The sequence below is a fragment of the Lontra canadensis genome, unplaced genomic scaffold (assembly GCF_010015895.1).
Source record: "Lontra canadensis isolate GAN:19392208 unplaced genomic scaffold, GSC_riverotter_1.0 scaffold38, whole genome shotgun sequence".
Lineage (NCBI taxonomy): Eukaryota > Metazoa > Chordata > Mammalia > Carnivora > Mustelidae > Lontra > Lontra canadensis.
Window position 1 is genome coordinate 17350674 of NW_022631032.1, and position 14946 is coordinate 17365619.

A 14946-nucleotide genomic window follows, 5' to 3' on the forward strand; every position below is an offset into this window, starting at 1 on the left:
TAAATAAATAAAACTTTCTCTAACCTAACTGCATGGTGTTTTACATAGAGTAAGGCTATATTATTAGGTGCATACGAATATATAATTTTTTATCATTATGGAGTGAGCCCAAACCAAACAACTCACCAATAGACTGGTGCTTGGCTGTATTCAGATGAGTCAGCTCAGCCACAACTTTCATCAAATTATAATCACCCCAAAACTTAGTGTTCTAAAACAACAACCATTTATTTAGCTCATTATGCTAGGGGTCAGCAATTTGTGTGGGACTCAACTGGGTGGTTCTTTTGTCCTTAGCTAGGCTTGCTTCTTTTAGATGCCTAAGATAAGAGATGAGCTAAAGAAAGAGTGATTTAGTTTGCATGCATAATTTAGAGAGACTACAAGAAGCAAGAGATGTGCCTCTCTCCAGTCTCCTCAGCCAGAAAAGACTTGGCCCAGAAAAATGGAGTGAGTTTCACAAGGTCACCAGGGAATTCACAGAGGGAATCAGGGGCTGAATTCAAGTACCCCAGTCTTGTTATTTCCCATAACACCATAATTATAACTGTGAATCCCCAGCAGCATTGAAAACATACCTCTGGGACTCTTCAAAAACCAAAGGAATAATCCACCATGAGATCACAAGATAGAAAAAAATGTAAAAAAGGAGAAAGGCTGGAAAAGTGCCTGGTCAGCATAAGTCATACTCAGGAGAGCTCAGAAAAAATCCTTGAATTAATTTTTACGCTTTAAGAGAGGGCTGGGAACCAAATTCAGAGCCTAACAAACCTAAACCCTCTAATACTCTGGAATTAGTGAAATCAACTGTATGTTTAAAAGCACAAAGCAATCAATTCACAAATGATTAAAACCTCTCCATTTTGCCCAGTGAGCCAGGCAGATGCCACATTAATTCCACATACTTTTTTTTTTAAAGATTTTGTTTATTTATTTATTTGACAGACAGAGATCACAAGTAGGCAGAGAGGCAGGCAGAGAGAGAGAGGAGGAAGCAGGCTCCCTGCTGAGCAGAGAGCCCAATATGGGGCTCGATCCCAGGACCCTGGGATCATGACCTGAGCCGAAGGCAGAGGCTTTAACCCACTGAGCCACCCAGGTGCCCCTAATTCCACATACTTTTTAATTCTAATTTTAGGTCAACTTTATTCATTGAATAAGATTATATGTCATTTGACCTTTCTACATCTTAATTCATCAGAAAAACCATTATCTCCACAGCAATGCATAGTGACATTGTGATAACAGATCCAGGAAAGACATTAAAAACACATGAAATTTTTTCCACTTGGCTGCTGGAGCATTGATACCCAGGTGTCTGGAACAAATGCAGAACATCTGCAAAGCAGAGGCTTCTTCCAGAGCAAGAGGTATGGAATGAAAGAGTCATGCATTGTTGTGGGGAGAGGGTGGTTCATTTCTAATAGTCTTTGAAAACAGAGAGTTACAAATTCACAACCAAAAGAAAATCTGCCTGACCCTGTGCAGGGCAAGCAGTTCCAAGGTGAAAAGGCTCACAGTCTAAGGAGACTCATGGGCAAATGGTGCAAATATGATGGAAAAAAAGACGAATTCTTTCTTGAAAAGGGATGAGTTTTCACAGAGGCAATGAGAGCTGAGCTGGATTTTGATACAGATAATGGCCCTGGTAGACAGCAAATACCTGTGAAATACTTCTCAAACAAATGAATTAAAAGGCTACTACCCACGAAAGTATCACCATAGGCAACAGCATGGATGAATGGGTTGTGCAATTTCCAGGAAACTACACATGATTTATTTAGTATTGTTCAAGAAAACTTGGAGGGACAGAACAACCGTCACCATCGATAAGGCTAGAGACTGGAGGCAAAAACCTGATCTCTGAGGCCTTGAATGCTGCACCAATGCTTCCGAGTGAGTCCTGTTGGATTTGGGAGGCTTTGGATGTGGGGAGAGAATGAAAGAGGACATTCCCCATAAAGGAACTGTGATGGAGATGACCCCTCCCCCAGAATCCCCCTCAGTGGAGAGCTTGTTGCCCCAGCTGTAGGAGTGCGGTTGGCAGATAGCCTTTAGCTGAACCCCTTCAGAGCTGCCTCACCCATGAGCACACCCACTTCCAAAGGCCAATGGAGCCCACTTCCAAAGGAACCCACTTCCAATGACCAATGGAAGCAAAGGATACAAGACCAACCAATTCGACACACTCTAGGGCAACTCTGGCAAGCCCTTAACGCCAGAGCTTCCTGAGGAGTTTCTGGAGGCAGTCATTAAGATTCCCTGCACCATAGTTCAACTTTTCTTTCAGTCCATGCCTGCTGCTGCTTCTCCCAGACTTGGGCCAGACCAGAACCCCAGGGGTGGGTGGAGAGCATCTGAGGCAGACAGCAAAGTCAACCTCCCTTATATCAAGCAGGAAATTTCTCTCTTCTGTCTCAGTCCATCCTCCTTCTCCCACCACCCCTAACACCTAGAGCTCTGACCTTCAGAATTCTCTGATGGCATCAAATGCTTTGGAACAGTGGAGTAGAGCCCAAGGAGCCCTGCTCTTGGAATCAAAAGGAATTCAAAGCCAGCTTCTGGTCAAGTGCCTGGTCAAGACACTTCACTTACCTGCGAATGGGAAGAACAACAGGAAAAATAAAGGACAATGCCAACATCCAAGATTTAGCAATGGAGTAGGTAAATAGATGAAATAATGTGGGAAAGCACCTTGTAAACTGCAGACTATCTGGTTTCCAGTCCTCGGTCAGATTGTCTCTCCACCTTGGCTTTTCAAGTAAACTTTCTGCCAAGGTCAGCAGAGCGCCCTGGAAGGCTTATACCACCAGCTTATAAATGCGGGGAGATCTGCCGGTGGGCCTCATGAGCATTCCAAGGATGAGAACAACCAACACCTGAATGTCTCCTCCCAACATTCCTCTTATATTGAATCTTTGCCTTTGGGTTAGGGAAGGACAGGGTGGGAACAAGAAATGGAAAATACATCACAACTCCATTTACATACCCTTCTCAGGATAGATACGCTCAACTCCTACCTGCATACCACAGCTGAGGGTATGCCTAAAAGAGAGAAATGCATGATGAGCAGCTCTGTCAAGCAAGATGGAGCATGTGTTATCCCATTCCCATCACAAACATGCTTTAGCCAAAAGCAGGTACAATGTAGTATGTTAAGGAAGGGGGAAAAAAAAAAAGATTGTATTCCAGTCATTCCTGGATTATACCAAAATGATTACCTTTGGGAGTAAAGATTTTAAGTGATCTTTATTTCTTCCATGTGCATTTCTGTGTTTTGCAAATTTGCAACCATGAACACATAGTTACCCTTTTGTGATCAGATAAAAATAATTGCCACAAAAATAGAATAAAATTTTTAATGTTTCTATGATTGTTTTACATAAAGCTGGTTCCCATCCTAACTCCTTTGCCACTGGGCTGAGAGGAGGAACAAATAGGATTCTAGAAACGACAGCTTTTGTTATCGAACCTGGAACTTGCCAGAGAGTAAGCGCCACTTTGGGTCCCTGGGGGAAACCACCAGCTGCTTGTGATCTGTTATGCACTGAATGTTTGTGTCATCCCAAAATTCATATGCTGAAGCCCTACCCTCAAGGTGACTGTATTTGGAGATATGGCCTTTAGAGGTAATTAAGGTTAAATGATGTCATAAGGGTAGGGTCTTAATCTATGGAATTAGCGTTATTGTAAGAAGAGACACTAGAAAATCCTTCCTCCCTCTCTTTTTCTCCTCTCTCTTTCTCTCTCTCTCCCTCCCTTCCTCCTTCTTTCTCTCTCTTCATAGAGGAAAGACTATTTAAGGGCAGAGCGAGAAGGCTTTCTTCAACCCAGGAAGGAAGCTCTCATGAGGAACCAAATTGGCCACACCTTGATCTTAGACTTCCAGTGTATCTTAGGCTTCCAGAACTGTGAGAAATAAGTTTCCGATGTTTAAGCCACCCAGCCTGTGGTATTTTGCTATGGCAGCCCAAGCTGATTAGTATATGATCCCCCGAAGGCCCCACACAAGACACTCTCAATATCCAGCAGCTCTAGATTTCCATGCAGTGCCCACTTCTGCCCTGAGCATGGGCCAGAGTCAGAGGCCTGGGGAATAGAGCCATGAAGCCTGAGGAAGATCTCACAAAACCACAATTTCCTCACAATCCATATGGAAAAAATTTTCATCCGGGGTGAACCTAGACCCTTCGCTTCATATGGCTTCATATGTGCATTGACAACCTCGGCTTTAGTTGTTGAGTCACCAGCTTTCAAAAGGACAAGAGTCATTGTAATTGATGACAAAGGATCGGTCCCAGGCGAACTCACTGCTTCCTCCCTATCAACAGCTACGTCACAAAATAGAATACAGAATATAACGCAATAAGCAGGTATCACACACGGTTTCCCATAAGTGGTTTAACCAAAATATCTTTATTTTTACTTTGAGTGACAAGGATTAAATATCACATGAAAAATCTCCAGACCCCGCTTTGACTAACACTTCCCTGTTCTCTAGTGATAAACAAGAATTCAAGTTTCAACTCATTCCTGAATTAGGTTCTACTCACTGCTCACACTGAGTTTTCTTTTGCTAGAGCTGAAAACAAAATTTTAAGTAATGTTACAGGTCAAGTTAAGTTTCTTCTTCATTCAGTTCTTGGTCCCTTACAAACTCGCGGGAAAGTTTCAGTTACTCTTTTAGCTACTAGAATGCAGTCCTTCTCAAGTCACAGATCATCTGGCCCAAGTCCTCGCTGGTGGGAAAAAATTCAGAGGGTTAGGAATCCTACCTATGAGATCAGAGACTGAGCTACTTAATTGCTGTGTTGTGTGGTGCTGTCTCAGGAAAGGTAAACTTGTTTTCATGGGCTATGAGAACAGAAGCAGCCAGAACGATGCTCTGCCCTAGGGGAGTGTTGGGACACACCGCACTTCACACTCTCCCTGGGTTTCGAACCGGTTAGCATTGCCCCCACAGCTGCCGTACCAGAACTGTTGGCAGGACTGCTTCTCCTTGTTGTAGTACCATTTCAGGATGTAATCCTGGCACTCCCCTGCCATTGGGTCCATGGAACAAGGATCTGCAGCAAAACAAATGCAGGGAGAGCTGAATGTCCTGCAGGAGCATGACCGCAAAGGAAAGATGGTTTGGAGACAGAGCCTGGGAACGAATCTCAGCCTCACCACTGACTGGCTCTGTGAGCCTGAGCCTACCTGAACTTATTCTCTCTGAGCCCCAGTTTCTTCACCCATAAAAGCAGTGAAAAAACCCACATCACAAGTTTGTCATAAGGTGGCCCTGGAACATATGTGAAAGGTGCAATACAGTTACAGCTCTTATTTTGCTCGGTACTCACCATACAGAAGTTACATGAGATAATGTGTAAATGAGTGAACGAATGAATGAATGAAGCTTTCTGATGCCAAGAACTCCTCGCTTACGTGTTATGCTCATTTCCTTCTTTTTTCAAATCATATTAATCCCTTGACTAATCCTAAACCCATCCAGCCTTCTAGGGACCTATCAAAATATCCAGCTTATTACATATATTTCTTACTATAGTACCCTGACACTTGCCCAAGAAGTTAAGATGTATCTATTATAAGAAAAACATGATGTTCCTGAAAAGTGAAAAATAGCATTTATAATTAACAAGTTACAACAGAACAAAATCTGAGATGCCCTGAATTTTACATCAGACATTAATTTCCCTGTGTATGTAACTTCTGTCTTCCAGGGAGAACAGATTTCCTTGGATACACTTGATGTCACAGAAAAATACTTGTCTTAAGTCAGCGACCATATAACATAGAATAATGGTATCCTCCAGATAGGATTTCCCCCTGGGCCTTCTAAGCACCGCCAAATAAAAATGATAAGGTCTTCAGAAAGCGAGAGGCTAATATTCATTGTCAGTTCCTTGGAAGACACCTCCCATTGCTATAACAAGCCCAGACCAGTTTTCTTGAAGGAGTGACCACATGTGCTGGGCCTAAGGGAATGAGATACACTCTCAGTGAGGTAAAGAGCTGCTCATGGAAATTATCCAGGAGAAAAAAGCAGAGCAAATGCTTCTCCAAAACTTGTCAGAGTTAATAGGAAAATACTCCAAAGGTGAACTTTTGGCTGTATTCTGTAGATTCAATAAACAGATCTGGGGCTCAGCAATCAGCACCCTCTACCATTACAAACTAATTTAAACTGACAGCCAAGGACTTGTTCAAATAGATCATTCACAAAGCAGAAATAAACTACTGGGACTTCATCAAAATAAAAAACCTTCTGCTCACTGAAGGAAACAATCAACAAAACTAAAAGACAACCTACAGAATGGAAGAAGATATTTATTTGCAAATGACATATCTGACAAAGTGTTAGTATCCAGAATCTACAAAGAACTTATCAAACTCAATACCCCAAAAATAAATATTCCAGGTAAGAAATGGACAGAAGACATGAATAGACATTTCTCCAAAGAAGACATATAGCTGGGGGAGCCTGGGTGGCTCAGTGGATTAAAGCCTCTGCCTTCAGCTCAGGTCACGATCTCAGGGTCCTGGGATCAAGCCCCACATCGGGCTCTCTGCTCAGTGGGGAGCCTGCTTCCTCCTCTCTCTCTGCCTGCCTTTCTGCCTACTTGTGATCTCTGTCTGTCAAATAAATCAATCAATCAATAAATAAGACATACAGCTGACCAACAGACACATGAAAAGATGCTCAACATCACTCATCATCAGGGAAATGCAAATCAAAACTATAATGAGATATCACCTCACACCTGTCAGAATGGCTAGAATTAACAACACCAGAAACAACAGATGATGGCGAGGATATGGAGAAGGGGGAACTCTCTTGCACTATTGGTGGAAATGCAAGCTGTGCAGCCACTCTGGAAAACAGTATGGAAGTTCCTCAAAAAGTTAAAAATAGAGCTACCCTATGACCCAGCAATTACACTACTAGGTATTTATCCAAAGGATACAAACATAGTGATTCAAAGAGGCACCTGCATCCCAATGTTTATAGCAGCAATATCCACAATAGCCAAACTAGGAAAGAGCCCAGATGTACATCGATAGATGAATAGATAAGGAAGATGTGGAATATATATATATATATCTCAAAAAGAATGAAATCTTGCCATTCACAACAATGTGAATGGAACTAGAGGGTATTGCACTAAGCAAAATAAGTCAGGCAGAAAAAGAAAAATATCATTTGATTTCACTCATATGTGGAATTTAAGAAACAAAACAGATGAACATAGGGTAAGGGAAGGAAAAATAAGATGAAACAGAGAGGGAGACAAACCATAGGAGACTCCTAACTATAGGAAAACAAACTGAGGGTTGCTGGAGGAGAGGGTAGGTGGTGGGATGGTAATGGGCATTAAGGAAGGCACTTGAAGGAAGGAGCATTGGGTGTTATATGCAACTGATGAATCACTAAATACAACCTCCAAAACTAATAATAGAGTATATGTTAATGAAATTGAATTAATTTTTTTAAAGTCTTTTAAAAAGTAAAATAAAAATAAATGCTTAATGTCCACTGAAAATTTAAAATGTGGCTATTGTAACTAAGGAACTGATTTGTTTATTTAAATTTAAATAGCCAATGTGGCTAGTGGGTGGTCAGTACAGCTATAGGTGAGTAAATCCTGATGCTTTCTCTCCGAGGTATTTTTTTAAGACTCCGAGCCTCTGAGTCTTCAGTTTTATCTTATCAGTAGGGTATGGCATTGGGCAATATATGTCACCCAAGCAATTATTGTTAGCCCTCAATTTTACATTTGCATTATTTTTATCATGAACATTAACTTTTACCTTCTTAGAAAGATTCTACAGCAGTGTTACTCAAGAGGTCCATGAAATCAAGGAATGAAGGAAAAAAAGGAGGAAATATGAGTGTTGGATAGGAATGGGTGTTTCTCCTGGTATATATGTCTTATAGTGTAGTCATGGAGGAAAAACAAAAACAAAAAACAGATCTGTGTGCTTTGGAGAGATCACTGGAATTGAAAATATGCCAAGATTAGCCTGGTTCTGTGAAAGAAAGGATACTCACTTAATTCTTCACAAGTAAGTACAATAAAAGATTGCCAGTGTTACAGCAGAATTTGACTGAAGATACAGGGGCACGAAGGAGGCCATGAAAATTTAACACTCTCTGGAGTCAGAACAGACTCTAAGTGGAGGTGAACTTGAGTAGTGAAAGGTGAGTAGAGGTAGTCCAGGTGGCCACCATGGAGAGGAGACAGACGGGCAGGTGAGGGTGAGCACCTCTATGGCGACAGGAAATAAATAACAGGGCATAAAGGGACAAATACTGCACAAGGCATCTGCAGGGGAGTGGTGGTCAGAGAGGCCCCAGAAGACCACGGCAAGGGTCTGATTGAGGGACCTGTGTGCCTTTCCCAGGCAGAGAGATGTTATCTTCTAAACAATGGGGAACTATAGAAGAAGAGAAATGGCAGTCACACATGTGCAGGCAAACAAGAAAAATTAATTTGGTGCCCAGACAGCAGTTGGAAACAGGACAAATTGGAAGAAATGAGATGATAGAGTTCTGCCATTACCCTAGAAGTGAAAGCCAAAGTGTTGGAAAAAAGATGTGGGAAAGGGAGATGGACTTGAGGGATGCTGAGGAGAACCACACTAAGGTCTGGTTGCCAGTTAGAGTGGGGAGGCCAGGAAAGGAGAAGGACCAGCATGTTTGGGTTTTGGCTTTCCATTCCTGGGCTGAGGGTGGTGCATTCCAGTAAAAGAATAGATGAGGAGAAGGTTTGAATGGTAAAGACAAGTGGAGCTCATTTAACTGAGTTTGTTTGAGATAACTGAGGACATGTGCCACAGCCCAATCTGGAGGGTAGGTGAATACACTGGTCTGCAGCTCAAGAGAGTGAAGGTAGAAGATATAGATTTGGAGTCATCAGTCACAGGGGAAAGCCAAAGTCCTGGCAGAAAAGTTCATCCCAATGTGTGTGTGCATAGTGCTCGGGGGCTGACTGCAGGCCCTGGGGGAAAGCATGGAGGGTTGAGCCTGAAATTAACAAAGCCTAAGCGTCTGTTCCCCTCATTTGCATAAGCTTCCTCTAAAGAAATACTCACTTTGTCTTTAATTTTAATATCTTTTTTTCCTATTCTTAAAGACTGGCTTATATGTAAGGATTGTATCAACATCAGATTCCATAAAACCCGGATCCCCCTGTGAGGATGGACCTGGAAAGAGGAGCCCACAAGAATGGACAAGTGAGAAGTGGGAAGACCAAGATAAAAATGCTGTTTCTGAAGCCTGGAGAGGAAGACGTCTGAAGAGAAAGGTAGTGGGTAAAGCCCCAAGGAGCTCAAGTCAAGTCTGAAGGGGCCTTTTGGTCTTTCTTGAGAGCTCGAAGCACACTTGAAGATAAGGGCTGGCTGTTCTTTCTGAAGAGGGCTAGAAACGAGGGTGTGCAGCCAGCCCTCCAGGAGGTCACAGGAGGCTGTACCTGGCCACCTTTATTTCTTTTGAAATCAAAAAATATAAAATAAAATAAGGGCATCTGCTAGAGAAAGAGACATAGCAGAAGGAACTTGAAGAAGTTGTGAAGGTTTAGAGGGCCCTTGGAAGGTAACAGGAGAGGAACTGGCCAGAGCCAAGTTACTGACTGTGGGAAATTGGGGGTTACTTCCAGCCTCAGTGTTTGGCTGTGAATAAGACTGGATGAGATAACCGGTAAGCTCTCCTCCATCTCCTTCACCTTGAATTTGTGGGACAGGGTGACTTAGAGCAGTAGTTCTCACACTTGGATGCTCAGTGGACTCACTGGGTAAGTTCCACACGCAGAGATTCTAACTGAATGTGTCTAGGGTGGGGTCTAAGCATTGAGAATGTTTAGATTCTCAAGCAATTCTAATTTACAGCCAAGACTGAAAATCACTGCCTTAGTAAGATTACCTGAGGACATTATATAGTGGAAATACAAGAACTAGCAAGATCAGTTCCTCTATGCTTAATGTTTAACTGTCCGTGCCAAGAGTGCCAATTCCTGAGCTGTCTGTTTTTGCTATTTCCCTTTGGACATGTGTTTGCTTTGGAATCTAAGAAGAGAAGAGAACATATCATTGGTGTCTTAACAGCTAACTTGTAACCTTCTATGTGACAAACGCAAATTATCCAGTTTTATTCTTAAAATAATCCTAAGAGGTAGGTATTCACATAATCCCCACTTCACAGATCAGAAAACCAAGCCCCTGGAGAACCATCTGGGCACATTCAAAAGTTCTGGGCAATTATCTCTCATTTAATCTAAGCAGGACTGATCCCGACCACTCACTAGATACCTCTTTCAGCTATCTTTTCCCTGCCTTTTCAAAACTTCAGGGTCAAATTCCCTCCCACCATATCTCTTTCTGATGTGTTTACTGTTTTGCTTAGTTTGCTCATTAAGAGGTGAGAGGTAACATGGCATTTGCATGATCACATGCCATAATCAGAATCGATGCTACCATTGTTTTAGATAGATCCAAAACATTCCAAACATGATTCTAAAACATTCTTTAAACTTGTTCAGGTTATATGTAACCACTGATACAGAGATGAAGGAACCTTCTACTTTCCTTCAAGGTTAGGAGTATGTTCGCCACTTCTGCAATAGATCATTGCTTCTGGGCCATGAAGTAAACACTTTACAGGGTTTGTCTCCATAATAATATTCCCTGAAATAACTGCCGTTCAGTTCTAGTTTTACAGTCAGACAAGAGTCAGCCTTCATATGTTTTCTTAAATTAATGGCTTTAGTTACATACATGACTGTGCATTTGAAAGGAAACTACCTAAAAAGCCAAAATTTTACTCTAACACTGTGCAAAGGATTTTTTTTTTTTAATGAAGACAATCTAAGGAGCAAGAAATAGTTTGGTTTTTACCATAGGCAGTGCCTGAATTTCCTTCTTTGCCGTTTTGTTTTTGTCTTGTAGACCTTTCTTGTCCATTTCTTTCAGCACCATATCCATTCTTTTCATGACTATCAAGTGCTTCTTGCCAAGTTACAGATTTCATTGTGGCTTTTCTATTCTCCTTTAACAAAACATCTGTCCCTTCAAGTGCTTCCAGATCATCTGCAAAGCCAGATCTGCCAAACTGGGGCTTGGGCAACCTGCATAGAAACAATTCTGTCTCAAATTGCAAAACAATCACAAAAACTGGGAGGTTCAGTCCCCAACTAGTATGAGTGGGCTCAAGAAACTTCAGGTTTGAGCATTTCCTGATGACTTTGGTGTGAGATTGGCTGGTTTCTTAGGTTTGCAGAGATGTTTGTACAGAAATCAGAATAATATGGTTGGCATTATTAATTTTGCCTCTGAGACATGGCATTAAAGGCTGGGAGGATGTAGTAGAATGGGAAATTGTTATTTCTTTGCTTTTATATACTGATGTGCCCTTTAAATTTGTTATATTGGTCCTATATTTTTCTTAACATTAAAAAATAATAACTTAAAAAAAAAAACAGATCAAAGTTGTCAAATAAAGGAGCATCCTAGACCAATGGTTTGGGTCAAGTCAAGGACTTGGCATTGCCTGTGACCTTTCTTTAGGGAAAGAGGCTCCTGCATGGGGACAAAGCTGTGGGATAACCTCAGCTCTGCCTTCAGCCTACCTCCTGATAGATCTAAATGGTTTCAGCAGAGTGTCCCCTCGGTTCGGGCCTCCACATTTTCCAATGAGCTCAGGGGATGGGTATTGGTTTATCCCATCTAAAAATAAAATAAAATAATTAAATCAAGTCAAATCAAGCACAAAATAATACAAAACTTTAAAATAAACATACAGCAAAATAATGTATAAAAACTAAATATTATCCATTAAGACAAAATTTAAGACAAGAGGACAAAGCATAAAATAAAATAAAATGAAATATACAATAAAATAAAATAAAAAACAAAAAAATCAAACAAAACATACAGAACAAAAAAATCTACTAACATAAAATGAAAAAAATATATAAATTCAAATAAATCACAGAACAAACACCAAAATAAAGACAAAGAAAATAAAAATCCAACAAAATAAAAACATGAAATTCATCCTATCACATAAATAATATAAAATAAAATCAGAACATAAAAGAGTATACTAAAACATAAAATTAAACCCAACATAATGAAACATTTAAAAATTAAGTAAAATGAAATTGGAACAGACTGGGAACGTGATTCCTCCTGCCTGCTTCTCCCTCAGAGTCACTAAGCCACCAACCATCTATTAGAATTCTGTCCTCCACTTCCTACAAAGGTAAGGAATCAGAATCCACATTTTAACAAGATCCCTGAAAGATACATGTGCACATTGAAATTTGAGAAGCACTGTTATATGCCACTGGATTCTGTAATCCATATTCCTGGATATAGGAATAATAAAAATTATTCCTTGTATTTGCACAACACTGGTGCTTTCAAAGTCCATTCACATATATACTGGAATGTAGACTTCACAAATAAGGACAAGACTGTAATTCTCATTTTGGTAAAAGAGAAAATCAAGAGGTTAAAGTGGAAATCTGAGGCCTCTCACACAACAAACAAGAGGGCCCAGATAAGAAACCAGCACTAGGCTTGACATAGTGTGGAGGCAATGATAGCTCAGGGTTTTCAGGAAATGCGCTAGGGGTGCTCTCTGGGGACTCCCCAGAGGACACACTCAGCAATGGTGAAGATTCAGTGGGCACCTACTTGCCCAAATACCAGGCTCTAGTAAGTTCCTCTCCCAACCCTACCCAGGGCATCCTTAGTGCTTACTTTTTAGAATGTTCAGGAAGGCCCTCGTGAATCCCTGGGCATAAGCTACTTCCTGGTCTGAGATTCCCTCCAGACGCAGCAGGTGCTGCTCAGTGGGGAGGCTGGCCACACCCTCCAGCTCGGCCAGCTCTTGGGTACTCACTCCTGGGCCCAAGGCCAGCACAAACAGAGTGATGCCCTCACACTTGGCCTTCAGGGACAGAGTCCTTAGCTTCTCCTGGTCCCAGCTGCTGGTCTCGCTGGCCACGATGGCGAAGAGGACCCGCACCGGCCTGGGCAGAGGCGCTGCCAGGAGCACCTTCTCCAGCGTCCACTCCAGGGCATGTCCCAGGGCAGGAGGTCCCTGTAGAGTGCGCCGGGAAGCTTCCCGGATGTACTTCCGCATCCGTATCTTTTGGCCGTAGGAGGTTAGGTGGAAGCCCTCCAGCACAGGGGGGTTCCCTGCACCTGGCCAGAAGTCTGGAGTCGTGTGCATCACCAGGGCGGCACGCGCCCCTCGGGGGGACGTGCTGGGCTGTGCCGCCACCTCCAGGTCATCGAGCACAGCATCCACTAGACTCAGGGCAGTGCGGTACACATCAGCACCAACGCCATAGGAGCTGTCTACCACGAATGCCATGTCCATGTCCCCTGTGAGGGGTCCTGGCACGCTCTGTTCACACTCTGGGTCTGGTCTGCACTTGTCTGGGGAGGAAGAGCCAGGAGAGGCTGGGGTTACCATACATCCCTTTCCATTCCACGCAGACACATTCCCAGACTCTCGGTAAGAGCGCATGCTGCTGAGTGCGACCTGCATTGTGTTAACAAGGCGAGCTGATGGGCAATGTACGTAATCATGCCCATTTTTTCAGAAGAATGAATTCATACAATCTAGCCCTACCCTTAATGTTTTTAACCACTAGGCCATGGCTTTCTAATCTCTGGGTTCACAGACACCTGCATGATTGATCCTCGCTCTCTTATTGGGTATGTGACCTTGGGCAAATTACTCAGCCTTCCCCATGCCTGTTTCCTCATCTGTCAGTTGGATATAATGATGATAATAATATGTACCTTATGAGGTTGTCTGCAAGGTTTAAATAAAAAATGAGTTAATGGGGAGGAGTCAAGATGGCAGAGAAGTAGCAGGCTGAGACTACTTCAGGTAGCGGGAGATCAGCTAGATAGCTTATCTAAAGATTGCAAACACCTACAAATCCAACGGGAGATCGAAGAGAAGAAGAACAGCAATTCTAGAAACAGAAAATCAACCACTTTCTGAAAGGTAGGACTGGCCGAGAAGTGAATCCAAAGCTACGGGAAGATAGACGGCGGGGGAGGGGCCGGCTCCCGGCAAGCGGCGGAGCAACGGAGCACAAAATCAGGACTTTTAAAAGTCTGTTCCGCTGAGGGACATCGCTCCAGAGGCTTAACCGGGGTGAAGCGCACGCGGGGTCAGCGTGGCCTCAGGTCCCGAAGGGTCACAGAAGGATCGGGGGTGTCTGAGTGTCGCAGAGCTTACAGGTATTAGAATGGGGAAGCCGGCTACAGAGACAGAGCCGAGGAGTGAGCTCTAAGCTCGGGGTTACCTTGAACCGCTCACAGGCTCGGTCAGCTCGGAGCGCGGCCGGAGGCCAGGGTGACGGGAGTAATTGGGCGCTGTTCTCTGAGGGCGCACTGAGGAGTGGGGCCCTGGGCTCTCGGCTTTTTCGGGCCGGAGACTGGGAGGCCGCCATCTTCATTCCCGTCCTCTGGAACTCTACGGAAAGCGCTCAGGGAACAAAAGCTCCCGAAAGCAAACACGAGCGGATTACTCAGCCTGGCCCCTGGTAAGGGCGGTGCAACTCCGCCTGGGGCAAAGACACTTGAGAATCACTACAACAGGCCCCTCCCCCAGAAGATCAACAAGAAACCCAGCTGGGACCAAGTTCACCTACCAAGGAGTGCAGTTTCAATACCAAGGAGAGCAGCGGAATTTCAGAGGAGGAGAAAGCAAAGCATGGAACTAGTGGCTTTCTCCCCATGATTCTTTAGCCTTGCAGTTAATTTAATTTTTTTTCTTTTTCAATTTTTTTTTCTCTTCTTCTCCTAAATTTTTTTTAACTTTTACCCTTTTCTTTTTTTACGTTTTTTAACTAGTTTATCTAATATATATATATTTTTTTCCATTTTATGATTTTTCATTATTGGTTTTCTTTTTTTATT

At 42.8% G+C, this 14946-nt stretch overlaps 1 protein-coding gene across 1 annotated transcript in view; it reads right to left on the bottom strand.

The window, feature by feature from the left end:
- Positions 1-4506: 4506 nt before the first annotated feature.
- LOC116874797 (collagen alpha-4(VI) chain-like) overlaps positions 4507-14946 on the bottom strand; it is a 111807-nt gene continuing 101367 nt past the window's right edge. The window contains exons 34-37 of the mRNA XM_032869788.1: positions 12763-13446; positions 11625-11721; positions 10894-11123; positions 4507-5066 (exon numbers count right to left, since the gene is read on the bottom strand). Coding sequence (XP_032725679.1) covers positions 4891-5066; positions 10894-11123; positions 11625-11721; positions 12763-13446 — 1187 coding nt within the window. The 3' untranslated portion in view covers positions 4507-4890. The remainder of the gene's footprint in view (positions 5067-10893; positions 11124-11624; positions 11722-12762; positions 13447-14946) is intronic.